This window comes from Pygocentrus nattereri, chromosome 1, assembly GCF_015220715.1.
Source record: "Pygocentrus nattereri isolate fPygNat1 chromosome 1, fPygNat1.pri, whole genome shotgun sequence".
NCBI classification, from domain to species: domain Eukaryota; kingdom Metazoa; phylum Chordata; class Actinopteri; order Characiformes; family Serrasalmidae; genus Pygocentrus; species Pygocentrus nattereri.
In genome coordinates, this window is record NC_051211.1 from 45,516,320 (window position 1) to 45,533,643 (window position 17,324).

Sequence of the window (17,324 nt, forward strand, 5' to 3'; positions counted from 1 at the left end):
TCCGTCTCATGCTACCACGAGTGTGAAAGCACCACCAACATTCAAAAGTGACCAAAATATCAGCCAGAAAGCAGAAAGGTACTGAGAAGTGGTCTGTGGTCCCCACCTGCAGAACCACTCCTTTATTGAGTGTGTCTTGCTAATTGCCAATAATTTCCACCTGTTGTCTGTTCCATTTGCACAACAGCTGTGAAATTGATTGTCAATCAGTGTTACTTCCTAAGTGGACAGTTTGATTTCACAGAAGTTTGATTTACTTGAAGTTATATTGTGTTGTTTAAGTGTTCCCTTTATTTTTTTGAGCAGTGTATATTGCCTTTAGAGGCAAATCTGAGGCAGACATGATCCTTACAACTAAGGCATGGTGCAAACCTGAGTAAATTATTGCAATTACTGCTTTAATAAAATGGCCACAAAATACATTATAACAATATGAGAAAATACACCAATGCTAAACAAATAATTTCTTAACATTAATAATGATAAAAAGGTTTTCAGGCAATGTCATTTCAATAACATACTTACACATGAGTGCTAAATTGAGTAATACTCATTAAAGACCCATAACCCATTACATAGTCATTTATAAACAAGCTACTCCTCTTTGCATTCCCCTACCTACATAAACAAATAAAAGAATCAAAAACTACTACTAGGCCTCTCTCACTGGGTGGTTGTCGATGTCCTGGTGGAATGAATTAAGTCTAAGCCTTTTGAATCACTGATGCAGTCCTGTCATAGACCAGCGTCCTATTCCACCCCAAAGCTTCCAAAATTCAAAAGGATACCCATCTCACAGTACACCCACAGCATTCCCAAAGCACAGTAGTGTTACTCTTTCACCTCAACTGGCTGAAACACCCAAATAAAACTGTTGTGTTCCTCAACGTGTCTCCCTTGTTGTTTCAATTCTCTTCTGTTAAAATCATCCACTTTCTCTTCTGCATCAACAGCAAAGTCCAGTTTGATAATATAAAACTGGGCAGCTTTCCTCCCTCCATAACAGCATGTTTAGTGTAGTGCAGTAATTCTGCTGATGAATATCTCTTAAGCAGTTTAAGCTGTTAAGTGTCTCGTTTGAAGTTTTTGGTGTAGTTGGGGCACAGGAAGCCACTTTTCAGCAGGTGTGTGTGGAGAGAAGGGGGAGGGGGGTGGGAGAGAGAGACAGCTGGGAATGAATTGAGGGGAAAGAGAAGAGAGTCTGTCTCTTTTACCATTTTTAGTGTGTGTGTGCACACGTGTGTGTGTGTGTGTGTGTGTGTGTGTGTGTGTGTGTGTGTGTGTGTGTGTGTGTGTGTGTGTGTGTGTGTGTGTGTGTGTGTGTGTGTGCGTGTGTGTGTGTGTGTGTTTGTGTGTGCACGTGGGTGGGTGTGTGTGTGTGTGTGTGTGTGTGTGTGTGTGTGTGTGTGTGAAAGCTGCACAGTATGCGTAAATCTTTGAAAAAATCCTAAAAGAATCCTTAAAAAAGTCCTACAAATTGTCTCAATCTTTTATATATATTATAAAATTTTATATATATTAAAGCATATTTGTCTATTAAAGCAACACCCTTGCTACATGAACCCTCAACCACATGACCTCTGCTTGATTTTATGAGATGTTTATCAGTTGTTTGTGAGATGGATCAGCTCTGTGCAGGTGCAGCATTAACGCTGTATTACACTGGAGTGTTTCCTCTCTCTGAAGTCAGTCTCCTGTATGTTGGTGTGTTTCTCACCACACTGCTGCGAGCGTCTCTCCTCACACACACACACACACACACACTCCTCTAGAGATGGAGGTGGAGTTCTGTTCATCAGCGCTGACGCTCTTTTGATAAATATGGAGAAAGAAAAAAACGCCTCCTCTGATTTGTCTCTGAAAATGTTTGATGATTTCCTCTCCTCTTTCTAATAAGGTCATAGTGAGTGTGATTGGTGACTGTGGGGAGCACCTCTCTCTCTCTCTTTCTCTCTCTCTCTTTCTCTCTCTCTCTCTCTCTTTCTCTCTCTCTCTCTCTCTCTCTCTCAGTTGCTTCAGTCTCTCTGGGGGAGTGGAGGTGAAGCTTTTTCTGCAGCTGAGTTGAATGGACTGTGTACAGAGCAAAAGGGAGATGGACAGCTGTGTGGTTCTCATTCTTCTGTCCTCTACAGTCACACTCACCACAGCTGGTAAGTGCACACTTAACTTAAACAAAAAAAAAAAACTTAAACAACTATTATCTTTCTTTACATTAACATAAGTAATGCAATATGAAAAAACTTCTAATAAAATTATCATTTTTGTATGACTGTGAAATATATGGTAATATGATAAATATATGATTATGAATATGAAATATTACCAGAAAGAGAGATCTTCTAATCCTTTATTTATATTTTTTTCGTTCTTTTTTTCTTTCTTTCTTTTAAGGGTTCTATGGTTCTATGAGGTTCGTGAATGGTGACAGTCGCTGTTCTGGGAGAGTGGAGCTGCTTTATGAAGCCCACTGGAGAACACTGTGCGGAGACCGCTGGCACATGACTGATGCTGCAGTGATCTGTAGAGAGCTGGGCTGTGGAGATGCTGTAGATTTACTGGGTGATTCTCATTTTGGACCAGGATCAGGACCAGTGTGGTTATATGCAAGGGCCTGTGATGGATCAGAGTCTGTGATAAAACAATGTGGAGCAAAAAACCTGAAATCAATTAATACCAACTGTGACCATAAAGATATTGGGATAATCTGTTCAGGTAAGATACATAATATAAATAATATTATATTAAATATTACTAAACAAAACATGTATATGTTGGCAGTCTAAGGCTGCACACAGCAGGTTAAAAAAGCCCAATTCTGATCTCTTTCTACTGATATGACAGAGGTTTGTTTTGTGTGGCAGCGTGAACAGCAGAAAGCACACTGAATCTATTGTTTTCAGTTCTGATTTGGGACACTTTCATATGTGGCAATAAAATCTAATATGTGTCCAATATAAGCAATATAACATCTGTCTGACCAGCCATATCAAAATTAATTGTACGGTTAGATTAACTCTTAAATTAGCTTTGCTGCAGTAGAGTAGCAGGCAAATATTTAAGGCAGCCTCAGTCAGTGAACGGGCTGGCAGTATTTCATGACAACGTGAGAGTGGGCGGGGGGGGGTTCACCACTTCCCAGTGGCTGGGTCTGCCATGACTGGTGCATAACTGGATTAGGTGGTAGGTTGTGTGGCAGCTTTGCAGGTGTAGATCTAAAGTTTTGGGACCAGGATGGACTTCTCAGACTATCAACTACCTTCCTCAGTTTTGCTAAGATAACAGTACGTGGCCATTGGTCATGTGACAGACTCTGTCTCTAAATCTGGCTTGTACTGGCTTAAGGCGGACACAAAGCAAACGAAACAGACGTGTAGATGACCAAAAGAGGCCCCTCTGCAGCGCTAGAGAATCTATAAGAATAGAGCATGATGGTTGAAGATGGTGGTGATGGGGCCCAAATTTCCAGACACTCACATCTTCCCCGACTCACAGCAGGACATACGAGAACTATTTTGACTGAATAATTAAAGTCTAATTATCAGTGTTTACAAAGATACCAAGGTTGCAAAGCCAATAGAGCTGGAAAGGCTACAAAACAAGCTTGCAAAGCTTACACAGCATACCAGTGTGCAAACAAATGAGCCAAGAGCCAAATAACATTAGATCAATCAATCAATCAATCAACCTTTATTTTGTCTCGGAAGTACATTGAGGGCAACCCTCATTTTCAGTGTAGCCGAGCATTTACAAAAACAGGGACTGACATGAAAACGAAAATAATATCTATATTTAATCATTTTAAATTAAAAGAAAATTTAAAAATAACAGTGCAAAAAATAGATAAAAATAGATAAAAATAAACCTTGAGGTTTAATTGATAATAGAATAAGATCAGAAGAAGATAAGAGATTAATAATAATAATAATAATAATAATAATAAACTAATTAAAATAAGTTAAAAAGTAATAAAGAACTAAGAGAAGAACTAAAACAAGAAATAAAAATTAAGAACAGGTACAGGCTATCTGAAGGTGGTTTGATATTAAAAGTTTAAAATGACTGCGTGACACCAGTGAGCTGAGTTTTAGTGTGTCCTGTAGTGAATTCCAGCTGGTGCTGTGACTAAAAGCAGATTTTCCCAGGTCAGTAAAAACTCTTTGTACCTGGCAGCTGATCCAATTACTAGAGCGAGTCTGATAATTCCTGTTATTTGTATTCATCAATGAAGTGATGTATTCTGGCAAATGACCGGAAAGTGTCTTATAAATAAAAATCAACCAGTGTGTTTCCCTTCGTACCGTTAAAGAGGGCCACCCAACTTTCGCATACAGCTCACAGTGGTGAGTTCTGTACGGATCTCCAGTGATGAACCTCAGGGCAGAGTGATACACTGGGTCCAGTAATTTGAGAGAGCTGGAGGGAGCATATTTATAGATAGCGTCGCTATAGTCCAGCACTGATAGTAAAGTTGCTTCAACTAGTCTTTTTCTGGCGTGCATGGGGAAACAGGACTTATGTCTATAAAGATAACCCAGCTTCTGTCTGCATTTACTGACTAGTTTATTTATGTGTGGTTTAAAACTGAGTTTATCGTCCAGCCATATGCCAAGGTATTTATATTCTGTGACTCTCTCAATAGTGGATCCTGCCAGGGTAGTAATATTTACAGTACTAAAATCAATATTAAGAGATCTTGAAAACAGCATGAACTTGGTTTTCATGGCATTTAAAACTAGTTGGTCCTTATATAATGCCACCTTAGATGTTCTAGTCTAATAACAAACTCTGTCTTTAAGGACTAAGCTCCTCTTCCTGGTCCACTTACCTGCACGTTGATCAGTTAGTGGTGATTGACACACTGAAATGAGTATCCCTGTGTAACTCTGACTAACCTATTAAAGAGAGGCACTGGAGAATAAAGGAATGAGTTGAGAACAAAAAATGCAAGAAAATTACCAGGAGTGGTTTGAATGTTATTCTGCAATCATCATCCTATTTTCATAATGTATATGCCAGGGGTGCGTGACTTCTTTTTACCGAGGGCCAATTTTACATAGACACCTACAACAGAGGGCCACAAAAGTTTACATTATATATTTATAGACTTCCCCACATAAATTTGTACTACAGTATGCTACTATACTATTATTACATAACATCAGGTATTTAGAAGAAGTGTCTTGGTCAGTGGGAGATACTGCAGCACTTTTCTGACACTAACAGAGTAATGTCAGGTTCCAGTGAGGTGTTTGCAAGTCTGAGCACCGCCTGCAGGTTCTCATCAGCTAATCTTGTTTGCAGGAGAGACTTGTTCAGTTTCATTAATGAAAACATTTGTTCACATATGTAAGTGCTTCCAAACATGGAGATCCACTTCCGTGCATATGCAAAGAGATTGGGAAACTATTCTCTGTCTAGGGCTTGATAAAACTCTTCTCATTGCTGCAGAGCACTAGAGTTCAATTATTTCCAGTTGTAATTTAGGTGCAGGTGCAGTTTCGGTATCTACAGAGAATGGATTGGCAAGTAATCTGGGCGCAGTCTGTTTATTCCTGAACTGCTCAAATCTTGTAGTGAACATCTGTTTCATGTCTTCAAGCACACAGCTGTGTCAACTCCAGTTATAGTCCTTGTGAGTAAAGGCCTCTTGGCATGTTGGAAAATGTGTCAAATTCCTTTTTGTTTAACTGAGCTGCAAAAACATTCAGTTTCATTTCAAATGCACAAACAGCCTCAAACAAGTCGTTTCCCTGCAGTTTCAAATTGAGATCATTTAAGTCTCCAGTTAGGTCTGTCAAAAAAGCCAGATCAGCAATCCAGTTTTTCATGACTGAAGTGTCCTTTCCCTTCTGCTGTAAGAACAGCTTGATTTCATTTCAGAGTGCAAAAAATCTTTTCAAAACATTGCCACACCTCAGCCATCTCACCTCTGTCTGATATCTCAAATCTATATATGAGAAACCTCCATGGATCTAAAATGGATATTTCTTAAGGCAGACTCACAGATCAGATAGGAAGTGCTATTTTACTCATTTGAAAGATGTAATCCTTCATAAATCTTTGTAGTCGATCTGCTTGGCCATTTTTTGGAGGTATTATTACATTTTTAAGTTTTTAATTCAGGGCCAGTAGAATTTCCATTGAGAAACAGTTATGTCTGCTTATATCTATGTAGGACAGTCAGTCGCTGATAAACCAGGGCCAAGGCCAGGCAGCAGGCAAACAGACTAAACCGACTTTCTTCTAGCTGCCTTGAGACACCACATAGGTTCCACCCAACTGAGACTGTATCTGTTCTTAGAATAAAACAAAACATCAAAAATCCTCAAAAAGTTTGTTCTACTTATTTAATCGATATCAGACCAGTTATACCAGTTTGCAGTGACAGCACTTTTATTCTAAAACTAGGACTGCTTAACATAAGATGAGGCAATTGGGGCAGTCGTGGGCTGGAGGTTAGGGAACTGGCCCTGTAACCGGAAGTTTGCCGTTTAGATCCCCAGCGCTGACAGTTCATGACTGAGGTGTCCTTGAGCAAGACACCTAACCCCCAACTGCTCCCTGGGCACCGTGGATAGGGCTGCCCACCGCTCCGTGTGTGCTCACTGCCCCCTAGTGTGTGTGTGTGGATTAAAAAAAAAAAAAGTATCACTTAAAGATGTCTTACATCTAAAGCCGTCATTTTAAATGAAATTATTACTGACCATGATTTTGATGATCTGTGCTCACAGAAACGTAGATTAGACCTGATGAATACTTTAGTCTAAATGAAGCCCCCCCACAGGCTACAGCTATGTGCATAGCCCTCATTTAAGCAGCTGAGGTGAACGTTTAGCAACGATTTATACGAAAGTTTTAGGCATGAGCCAGAAAGTAGGATACAAATTCTTTTCTTTTGAATTTTTTTTCAATATAAGTGGTGAAGGAACAAACATTACAATGACTTTCTATGAAGTTTAATAATTTTTTCAAATAAAGTAATAATTGTCAGACATTTTAAAATCCACTCTGATAAACCACAAGATCCACTAAGTAAGGCATTCATATCTACCTTATAAAGGGGACCACTCATTATTGCAACCACAGTCTTGACTTAATTTAGCCATTCTCCCCCAGAGCACAGCAGTCTCAGATCATCTAATCTCATATGAAAGTCACCGTGTTAAGCGGACTATAACTTCCTTCACAGTTGGTAGCGTTATTAGAAACCTCCCACAGTTATCAGCTTCTATCAACTGTCTGTATAATCCTACCAAATTAGATATTATGACCAAGTGCTTAGAGGATACTTTTCGATCTACTCTAGATAATGTAGCTCCATTAAAAAGTAAAATAATAAGACAGAAAAAGCTTGCCCTGTGGTATAATGATCATGCTTGAGTTTTAAAACAGACATTCAGACAACTAGAGTGAAAATGGTGCCTGATTAAAGTATTTCAGTCCACCTGGACGGAGCGCTTTATAGACTATACAAGAGCACTTACTGTAGCATGCTCAACTTGTCTCTCTCCTGTCACTGAAAATAATAAGAATAAACCTAGATTACTATTTAGGACAATTTCTAAATATCTGATAATATCTGACTTAGAACCAAACAGTTACTGAACCCCAGATGAGCATTAGCCTGCAGCAGCAATGATTTTATGAATTTCGTCAGTAATCAAATTGAAACAATCAAGGAAAAAAGTTCAAGACACACAGTTAAACTCTACAAACCTGCTGCCTCACAAAACTAAGCGAGATCTTGAGTATAGTGTGGATACTGCAGAGAGGCTGGAACGTTTCCTTCAACAAACTGAGCTAGCTAAAGTTATTTCCTCCTCAAATCTTCTACTTGCCTATTAGATCAAATTCCTACAGGTTTGCTAAAAAAGTGACACAAAATAACCTTAAATAATAAATAATCTTTTCAACATTTAATGCTAATGAGCTATATAAAATGATGAGTGCTACCAGACAGCTTACTAACAGCTTAGTAAATAGGCAAAGGGATAGGGTGAATCAGGTAAAACATAATTTCCCAGTTTATTTCTATTATTACTTCATAAAATGAAATTTAAAAGGTGTGCTGGTTCTCATGTTTGCAGCTTGATTGTTGTAAAATGATGTATGCTACTGACTGTGCAAATGCTGACTAACCTAACTGTTAGTCTACTTCTGCGTGATTAAAGCATTAATCATTAGGGTTTAATGTGCTTTGACACATCAGGCATCTATCATTTTTGTCCCTTTAACCTATTCAATTACCGGATGATATCATGTTTGTTATTAATTGATGAAGCAGCATTACGCATATTTTTTCCTAGCACTTCCAATGTTTGTTAATGAATTTCAGAGTTAGTATGTTCAACATATGACTTTTCATTTCTTAAAAATCAATTTCTTCTCATGTTCATCATTGAAAAAATATTTTTAAGTGTTTTACCATATGTTAATCGTAGTGTTATACCATTAGTTACTTATAAATCTAAGTCAAAGAATGATCTTAAGTTTCATTTTACAATTGCATTTCCAAAAAAAGGTGAGACACTGTGTAGAATGTAAATAAAAAAAGATGCAATGATATGCAAATCATGTAAACCGTATTTTTAAAGGAAAATACTGCAAAGACAACATATCAAATGCTGAAACTGAAAAATGTTATTGTTTTTATTGTAAAATATATGCCCATTTTGAATTTGATGACAACAACACATTTAAAAAAAGTTGGGACAGGGGCATGTGTTTCATCACCTCTTCTTTTAAAAACATCCTATAAGCATTTAGGAACTGAGGAGACCAATTACTATAGTTTTGAAAGTGAAATGCTTTCTCATATTTGTTTGATATAAGATTTCAGCTGCTCAACAGTTTGTGATCTCCTTTGTCATATTTTTCATTTCATAATGTGATAAATGTTATTAGTAGATAGCAGGTCTGGACTGCAGGCAGGCCAGTTTAGCATCTGGACTCTTTTAATAGGGAGCAATGCTGTGCAATACGTGCAGAATGTGTTTTGACATTGTCTTGCTGAAATAAGCAAGTCTTATTTCAGACGTCATCTGGATGGCAGCATATGTTACCAAAACGTGTATATATTATTCAGCATTAATGGTGCCTTCCCAGATGTGCATGTCACCCATGCCATGTCCACTAATGCACCTCTATACCATCACGGATACTTTTGAACTGTATGCTGATGATAAGCCGAGTGGTCTTTATCCCAGAGGAAGATTTCCAAAAAGAATTTAGAATTGATTCATTGGACTACAGGACATTTTTCCACTTCCCCTCAGTCCACTTTAAGTAAGTACAGACCCAGAGAAAGTGGAAGTGTTTCAGGATCCCATTTATATATGGTTTCTCCTTTGTGTTCTTTGAGATTTAACTTGCATTTGTGGATGCAGTGATGAACCGTGTTCATAGACAGTGGTATTCAGAAGAGTTTCTGAGCCCATGCAGTGATTTCCACTGCAAAATCATGTCTGTTTTTATTGTAGTGATGCTTGAGGGCAAATACAGTTTTTGGCCTTGATCATTGCATTCAGAGATGTATTCAGATTCGCTCAATAATTTAATGTGTTTATGTACCATAAATGATGAAAAGCAAAAGTTCTTTCCTATTTTATGTTGAGAAACGTTTTTCTTGAATTGTTGAACTATTTGCTCGTGTAGTCTTTCACAGAGTGATGAACTCCTCCTCATCTTTTCTTCTGGAGGACTCAGACTGTCTGGGATGCTGTTTTTTATGTCAAATTATGTTACTGATCTGTTGCCAATTAGCCACCAGTTTTTCAGCATTAGCAGGTTCAGATTTTAATCCAGGATCATTTGACTCTAACATATTGATGTTAATATCATAAAGGATAATAAAACAACACTCTGCTTAATGTATTTCTCAACTTAGAAGTCCGGCTGGTTGGTGGGTCTCGCTGCTCTGGGAGAGTGGAGGTGCTTCATGGAGAGACCTGGTCCACAGTGTGTGATGCTGACTTTGAACAGCAGGATGCAGAGGTTGTGTGTCGAGAGCTGGGCTGTGGGCTTCCTGTGGAGGTGCTGGGAGCAGCTGCTTTTGGCAGAGGGGAGGGTCAGGTGTGGTCAGAGGAGCATCAGTGTAGAGGCAACGAATCTCAGATTCACTTCTGTCCAACATCATCTTCACTCAAACACAACTGCTCCCATGACAATGATGTTGGTTTGGTATGTGCTGGTAAGAACTGCATCAACTTCCCCTTTCCGTCATCTATTTCAATAAAAAATAAGCCTCCATGGTACTTCATGAAAATTTTCATTTTCACATTACAACACTGAACCAATATAATTAATATAATCAATAGTATACACAAAAAAGTATTTGAGGTATGTAAAATACACCAAAAACTATGATAAACATAGATAGACACAAAATAAACAAAAACTATGATAAACATAGATAAACACAAAGTAAACACAATAAAGAAACCCTAATCCTAGGCAATATAAATAATACACAATTATAAGTATTTATTGATTAGTATAATTGTTGGTAATTGTTAAAGAATATAAAGAATATCATCTTCACAATAACGTTCTTTTTTAATAGGATGATTTTTAATGAACAGTGAAACAAATGTTTTCAGCAGTCTGTATTGTTGGTATCATGTCTGGAAATGTCTGTGCAGACCAGCCACCAATTTACAGTCTATTGCTAAACTGAAGCCAAACCCAGCCTGGCATTCTTGACATTCCTTTGTGGCTGCACACTCTTTGAGGATCTGGTCATGCCTTCAAGTATATCCCCCTTATATGAGAGCAACCTGGCATAAGGTAAGCTGGACTGGTGGATACCTCCAAATCTCTGCCAAGGTCAATCTGTGACCCTGTCTGCTATCTTGTCCATGTTCCTTAGCAACCAAGCTTCACTGCCCTGGACTGTTGCTATTCCTCTTTACTTGCTTAAATCTCTTGATATTTTTTTTCTTTTTTCCCCAACATTGATGCCTTATTGTTCCAAGTCCTTGCCATAATGCATACTTCCCCAAAGATATTCTTGTGTCTATGTTCTCAGCTTTTACCACTGCCTTGGAAGAAGACCACTTTCTTACAGTCTTCTTAGGGCTCCTGCCCTCCACACTTTCTCATTTACTCAGTCCTTCAAGTTTGACAAGTCAGACTTCTTCCTTTTATATTCATGATCCAGAGTTGTTAATTGTAGTTTTGCTATTTTGCTGTAAAGACTCAGACTTTCAAAGCCTCTTGATTGTCGTCCCACTGCTGTTTATTCCTTCTGATGTTGTGGCAGGCTCCAAGGGTGTCATCGAACCACTTTCTAAGGCACATGATGAGATCAGATGGAACTGCTAAGTAACCTTTGTTTTCTTGATGATCAAGGATCATGACTTTGATCTTTTAAATTTCAAAGTGCCCCAGTTGACCACCTAGCTTCAGTATGTCTGTCTGTCATTACAATCAAATCTCCCTCAAATCCTCTTCTTGGAGGCTGCCTGATGTCGGAAACTGTCCTTGGGCCCCTGGTCTCTCTTCTCCAAGCTTTGATGATTAGGTTTATTCACTTTAAAAACAAAATTATGGAGATGGCACAATATGTTACCATCATCATCATCATTAACCGCTTCCCAGACGACCGGGTCCCCCACAACTTCCATCAACTGATTCCCGATGAGCCCAAGGCGCTCCGAGGCCAACTTGAAAACAGAATCTCTCCAGCAGGTCCTAGGTAAGCCGTGCCTGGTACACCCCCACCAGGAGGTGCCCAGGGGGCACCCAGATCAGATTCCTGAACCACCTCAGCTGGCTCCTCTCAATGTGAAGGAGTAGCAGCTCTAATCTGAGCTCCCCACCCTATCAAATAGAGTGTAGCCCGCCACCCTGCAAAGAAAGCTCATTTCCACCGCTTATATTCGCAATCTCATTCTTTCGGTCATTACCCACCGCTCATTACCATAGGTGAGGGTCAGGATGTAGACTGAGCGGTAAACAGAGAGCTTCACCTTATAGCTCAGCTCCCTCTTCACCACTACAGTCTGATACAGTGACCGCATTACTTAAGTACCCCAAGATACTTAAACTCCTCCACCTGGGGCAAGTCCTTTCCCCTTACCTGGAGTGGGCATGCAATCCTTTTCCAGGCTAAGACCATGGACTGGAGGTACTGATCCGAATACCAATCGCTTCACACTCAGCTGCAAATTGCTCCAGTGAGAGTTGGAAGTATCCATGTGATCCAGCCAAAAGAACAACATCATCTTTGTTTTGACTACATCAACTTCTGTGTGGACTATGTTGTTCCCCTTTAGTACTGTCTGATGCTTTCCGAACAAGAAACCCTTGTTCACCAGTTAAAGTCTATGTTGAACCAGAAGAAAAGAGCATTCATGGCAGGAGATAGAGAGAAACAGAAGAGGGTACAATAAGAGCTTAAAACCTCAATTAAGAAGGCCAAAGAGGAGTACAAGTCCAAGCTGGAAAAGAAATTAGAACTGAATAACACTTGCGATGTCTGGAGAGGCCTAAATGACATCACTGGCTTCAGTGTGAACACCCAGCGGTGACAAACCTCAGCGAGGACACCAGGGAGAGGATCATTTATACGTAGTGTCACAACATAGAATCAAACTTTTTACTGTCTGCCTCTGTCTCTGTTGTACAGACAGTGTGAGGTTGGTGGATGGCGGCAGTCTTTGTGCTGGGAGAGTGGAGGTTCTTCATAGAGGACAGTGGGGAACAGTGTGTGATGATGGCTGGGATATGAGAGATGCTGCAGTGGTGTGTAGAGAGCTGCGCTGTGGAGAGCCTGTAGATGCACTGAGTGATGCTCACTTTGGATCAGGATCAGGACCAATCTGGATGGATGATGTGGACTGTAGTGGATCAGAGACTACACTGAAGAACTGTAGAGCAAAAAGTTGGGGAAAGCATGACTGTGATCATTCTAAAGATGCTGGAATCATCTGCTCAGGTAAGCTCTTCTATGTAGACTGTATACTAGTGATGGTAGAAACATGTGAGACAATACTAACCTCTTAAAATCTGAGGCTTAACACATACTAAGGCTTATTATTCAGTAACTACAGTGACTTGCAAACTGGTTGAGCTACTATTAAAGTAGTGTGTTATTAAATGGGGGTTCTGCTGGTGGCACTTTTTAATGTTTAAAGTTTCAATTCTTTTCAAACTTCTGTACTCAAGGCAAGGGTTCCAGATGTACGCTATCACAACTAAGATTATCCAATTAGAATTACTTTTACACCTGCTGCTTCTGGATAAACTAATCTTGGTTACATGCGTTTTATTCATGTGCATAACCGATATAGCACTGTTGAAAGTTAAAGCTTTAAGACTAAGAACTGTTTCATTTTTGCAAGCACTGTTTGGAAAAGTAGAGTGAGAGAGAGAGGGAAAGAATGGGACAGAGACAGAAAGTGAGAAAGATGTTTATTGTTTGACTTTTTTTTCAGATTTATGACACATCTATTAAATAAAAAGGAAGATAAAAGATAAAATAGGAAAATTAAGAGAAAACAGAAGCAAGAACTAATTTAAAGTGAATAGTATCATAAATTTAGTCAGCACTGTGCACAAAATATTCATATTGCTTGGGTCCTTCTTTGTACTCTCATTATAATATTATAGGAGTCAGGCTGGTTGGTGGTTCTCGCTGCTCTGGGAGAGTGGAGGTGCTTCGTGGAGGGACCTGGTCCACAGTGTGTGATGCTGGCTTTGACCAGCAGGATGCAGAGGTTGTGTGTCGAGAGCTGGGCTGTGGGCCTTCAGTGGACGTGTTAGGAGCAGCTGCTTTTGGCAAAGGGGAGGGTCAGGTGTGGTCAGAGGAGCTTCAGTGTAGAGGCAATGAATCCCAGATTCACTTCTGTCCAACATCATCTTCACTCAAACACAACTGCTCCCATGAGAGTGATGTGGGAGTAGTGTGTGCAGGTAAGAATTACATTTTTCAAACTAAGTTTAACATTCTATTTATACTGTGGCAAAGCCGAGCAAGGCGGAGTATTTAATTAATTGAATAATAGACGTTAAGAGTCGCTGCCACCACCTTTGTTTAACCGGGGAGGTGCAGTTAGAGGGAGAAAAAGAATTTGAGGACAGAATCTGGCATTCAATCACTTTATTCGTACAAATATAAAATACTTTACTGTATTAAAATATAGACTACTATATCAAATGTAACTATAAAACAGATTATAGTTATTATGCCCCAAGCATAGTTCATTCATTCACAATAAAGCTACACTTCATCACAAACCTACACGTGTCCTGCATAAATTACAAACACTGCACCACCAGCCAAGCGTTACAATCCAAAAGCATCTAATTGAGTTAAGAGCTAAAAAGCTACAATGCCTGTATACACTAACAAATAATAAATTACAAATATGGCTAGAAGAGCTTGAAGCAATAACCATGAAATAAAAGTAGCACAATGGTCAGCATTCAATAAAACACAAGGGGGGAGTAGAAAGGGAGAGAAAGGAGCGAGCACTTGCGTTCAGTTAGGTACAGAGTCCCAGTTCACGGCAGTCTTTAAGTTCCAGCCCATAACAATCCTTTGAAACCCACATCTTCATCAGCTCTCCCAGCCCATGCCGACACAGACGAAGGAGATTCAGACCATCCAACTCAGCGTCTCACTCAGCAACACATGCTCCCCCAAAAGCACCTGCCGACCAAGAAAAAGCATAAATAAGGACCCCATATGTGTCCCTTATATCGCCAGACAGTTTTAGGCCCGTGCTCACTCTTATATCCCTGCCCCCTATTATATATCCCTAGTACTATTGTTTCTCACTTGCACAGATGATGTAAGGTTGGTCAACAGTGACAGTCGCTGTGCTGGGAGAGTGGAGGTTCTTCATAGAGGACAGTGGGGAACAGTGTGTGATGATGGCTGGGACATGAGAGATGCTGCAGTGGTGTGTAGAGAGCTGGGCTGTGGAGAAGCTGTAGATGCACTGAGTGATGCTTACTTTGGACGAGGATCAGGACCAATCTGGATGGATGATGTGGACTGTAGTGGATCAGAGTCTACACTGAAAAACTGTGTATCAGCAGGATGGGGTAAACATGAATGTCATCATGCAAAAGATGCTGGAGTCATCTGCTCAGGTAACATTCACTTCAGTTTTACATCATCATTCTTCATTCTTATTTGAAAATTAATATGTTCCATTAATTCACACACAAATAAGAGTCATTTCAAAACTTATTGGTATTAATAATTGAAAACTGAAAAATGAAAAACTTTTTCTCTAATGGTAATATTTCAGGAGTCAGGCTGGTTGGTGGTTCTCGCTGCTCTGGGAGAGTGGAGGTGCTTCATGGAGAGACCTGGTCCACAGTGTGTGATGCTGACTTTGACCAGCAGGATGCAGAGGTTGTGTGTCGAGAGCTGGGCTGTGGACTTCCTGTGGAGGTGCTAGGAGTACCTGCTTTTGGTGGGGAGGAGGGTCAGGTGTGGTCAGAGGACCTTCACTGTAGAGGCAATGAATCTCAGATTTACCTCTGTCCTTCATCTTTGTTCAAACACAACTGCTCCCATGACAAAGACACACGACTGTTGTGTAATGGTAAGAGTTGCACATTTCATGTTTTGTCTTACTTTTCTTTGACCTATAAAAATAAAAATACTGAAAGGTATTGTGGCAGTGATTTACAAGGTCAGAAGAGGATCTATTAGGATTTCATAACTTTCTTAACAGAATAAACTCAAATATTTGTTCTCATTGGAATTTAGTAAAAAGTTATTTGTTTTTATTTTGGATTTAGATGTAAGTGAAGATGAGAGTCCCTTTCTACACTCAGTATAATGATTGTTTGTAAACCATCAGATAGATGACTTACATTACTCCACATAATCAAGATGACACCTGAGAGGCAGGCACAATCGTTTGGTGTTTTGTTTGTTTATTTTTATTACTTATACACTTGCACATGGTGTGAAATTTTGGCATATTTTTGATTGCAATGAGGTCCTATATATTAGGGGCTTAAACCATAAGTTTTCTGGACTTCACATTTATACACATGGAAATCTTTGGATAAACTGATTGTGAGACATGGAGGGGGAGGGCTCATAAATGATGCAGTTAAACGCTTTTGTTTTTCTAATACTTTTTCTAATACTTTTTCTGTTTACTCAGCAACAAAATGGACTAACAGATGTAGCTAAATTAAACTACTCTTGGTGGTGCAGTGGAGATTTCTGCCTTTTTAGTGTAGAGAGCACACCATGACCATAATCTCAGTCAGGAAATCAAAGACGGAGGAAAGTTTTTACATTAACCACATATGATGCATGGACATAATTGGCCAGGATGTGCTCTCCTGAATGGAAAACTCTTATAATCAGTTGCAAGTCTACTCACCTTGAGAATTTTACTCTATAATTCTGGTCAGGATCTATGTACTCATTTTGGCGCAAGCAGCTACCTTATGGAAGTTGAACAGGAACACTCAGACTCATGATTATTATGGAGGACTGCAACCACACCAACCTGAGTGCTGAATTACTAAAATATAAACAATTGATCAGCTGCCCCACCAGAGATGATAAAACACTTTATTAGTGCTACAGCACCAACAAGGATGCTTCCATACCAGTATCATATCATTGTCTTAATTATTACTATAATTACAGGGTTAAAGACAGTTAACAAACTGTGAATGACAACATATGAGCTAAAACATGCATCCATCCATCCATCCATTATATGGGGTTCAGGTCGTGGGGGCAGCATCGTAAGCAATGAGGCCCAGACCTCCCTTTCCCCAGCCACTTCCACTAGCTCCCCGGAGGGGATTCCAGGGCGCTCCCAGGCCAGCTGGGCAATATAGTCACACCAGCGTGTCCTGGGTCTTCCCCGGGGTCTCCTCCCTGGTGGACTTGCCTGTGACACCTCCCGAGGGAGGCGTCCAGGAGGCATCCTAACCAGATGCCCAAAACACCTCAGCTGGCTGATCTCGACGTGGAGAAGCAGCGGCTCTACTCTGAGTCCCTCCCGGATGACTGAACTTCTCAGCCTATCTCTAAGGGAGAGTCCAGACACCCTGCGGAGGAAACTCATTTCGGCCGCTTGTATTTGCGATCTCATTCTTTCTGCCATTACCCAAAGCTCATGACCATAGGTGAGGGTGGGAATGTAGATCAACCAGTAAATCAAGAGCCTTGCCTTATGACTCAGCTCTTTCTTTGCCACAACAGACTGGTAAAGAGCTCCCATCACTGCTGACACAACACCAATCCGCCTGTCAATCTGTCGCTCCCTTGTACCATCACTCATGAACAACTCCTCTACTTGAGGCAAGAGCTTATCTCCGACCCAGAGAGGGCT

The 17,324-nt window shown here is 40.0% G+C and overlaps 1 protein-coding gene and 1 pseudogene across 1 annotated transcript; both read left to right on the forward strand.

Annotated features, from left to right (window-relative positions):
* Window positions 1-2,015: 2,015 nt before the first annotated feature.
* On the forward strand, window positions 2,016-10,005 carry LOC119263780 (scavenger receptor cysteine-rich type 1 protein M130-like; the record flags this gene model as incomplete). Its single annotated transcript, XM_037540279.1, has 3 exons — window positions 2,016-2,150; window positions 2,392-2,712; window positions 9,887-10,005. Coding segments are annotated over exons 1-3 (525 nt in total), but the record flags the coding sequence as incomplete, so codon positions are not given.
* An 88-nt stretch (window positions 10,006-10,093) lies between these two features.
* Window positions 10,094-16,436, forward strand: LOC108444122 (annotated as a pseudogene).
* The last annotated feature ends 888 nt before the right edge of the window (window positions 16,437-17,324 follow it).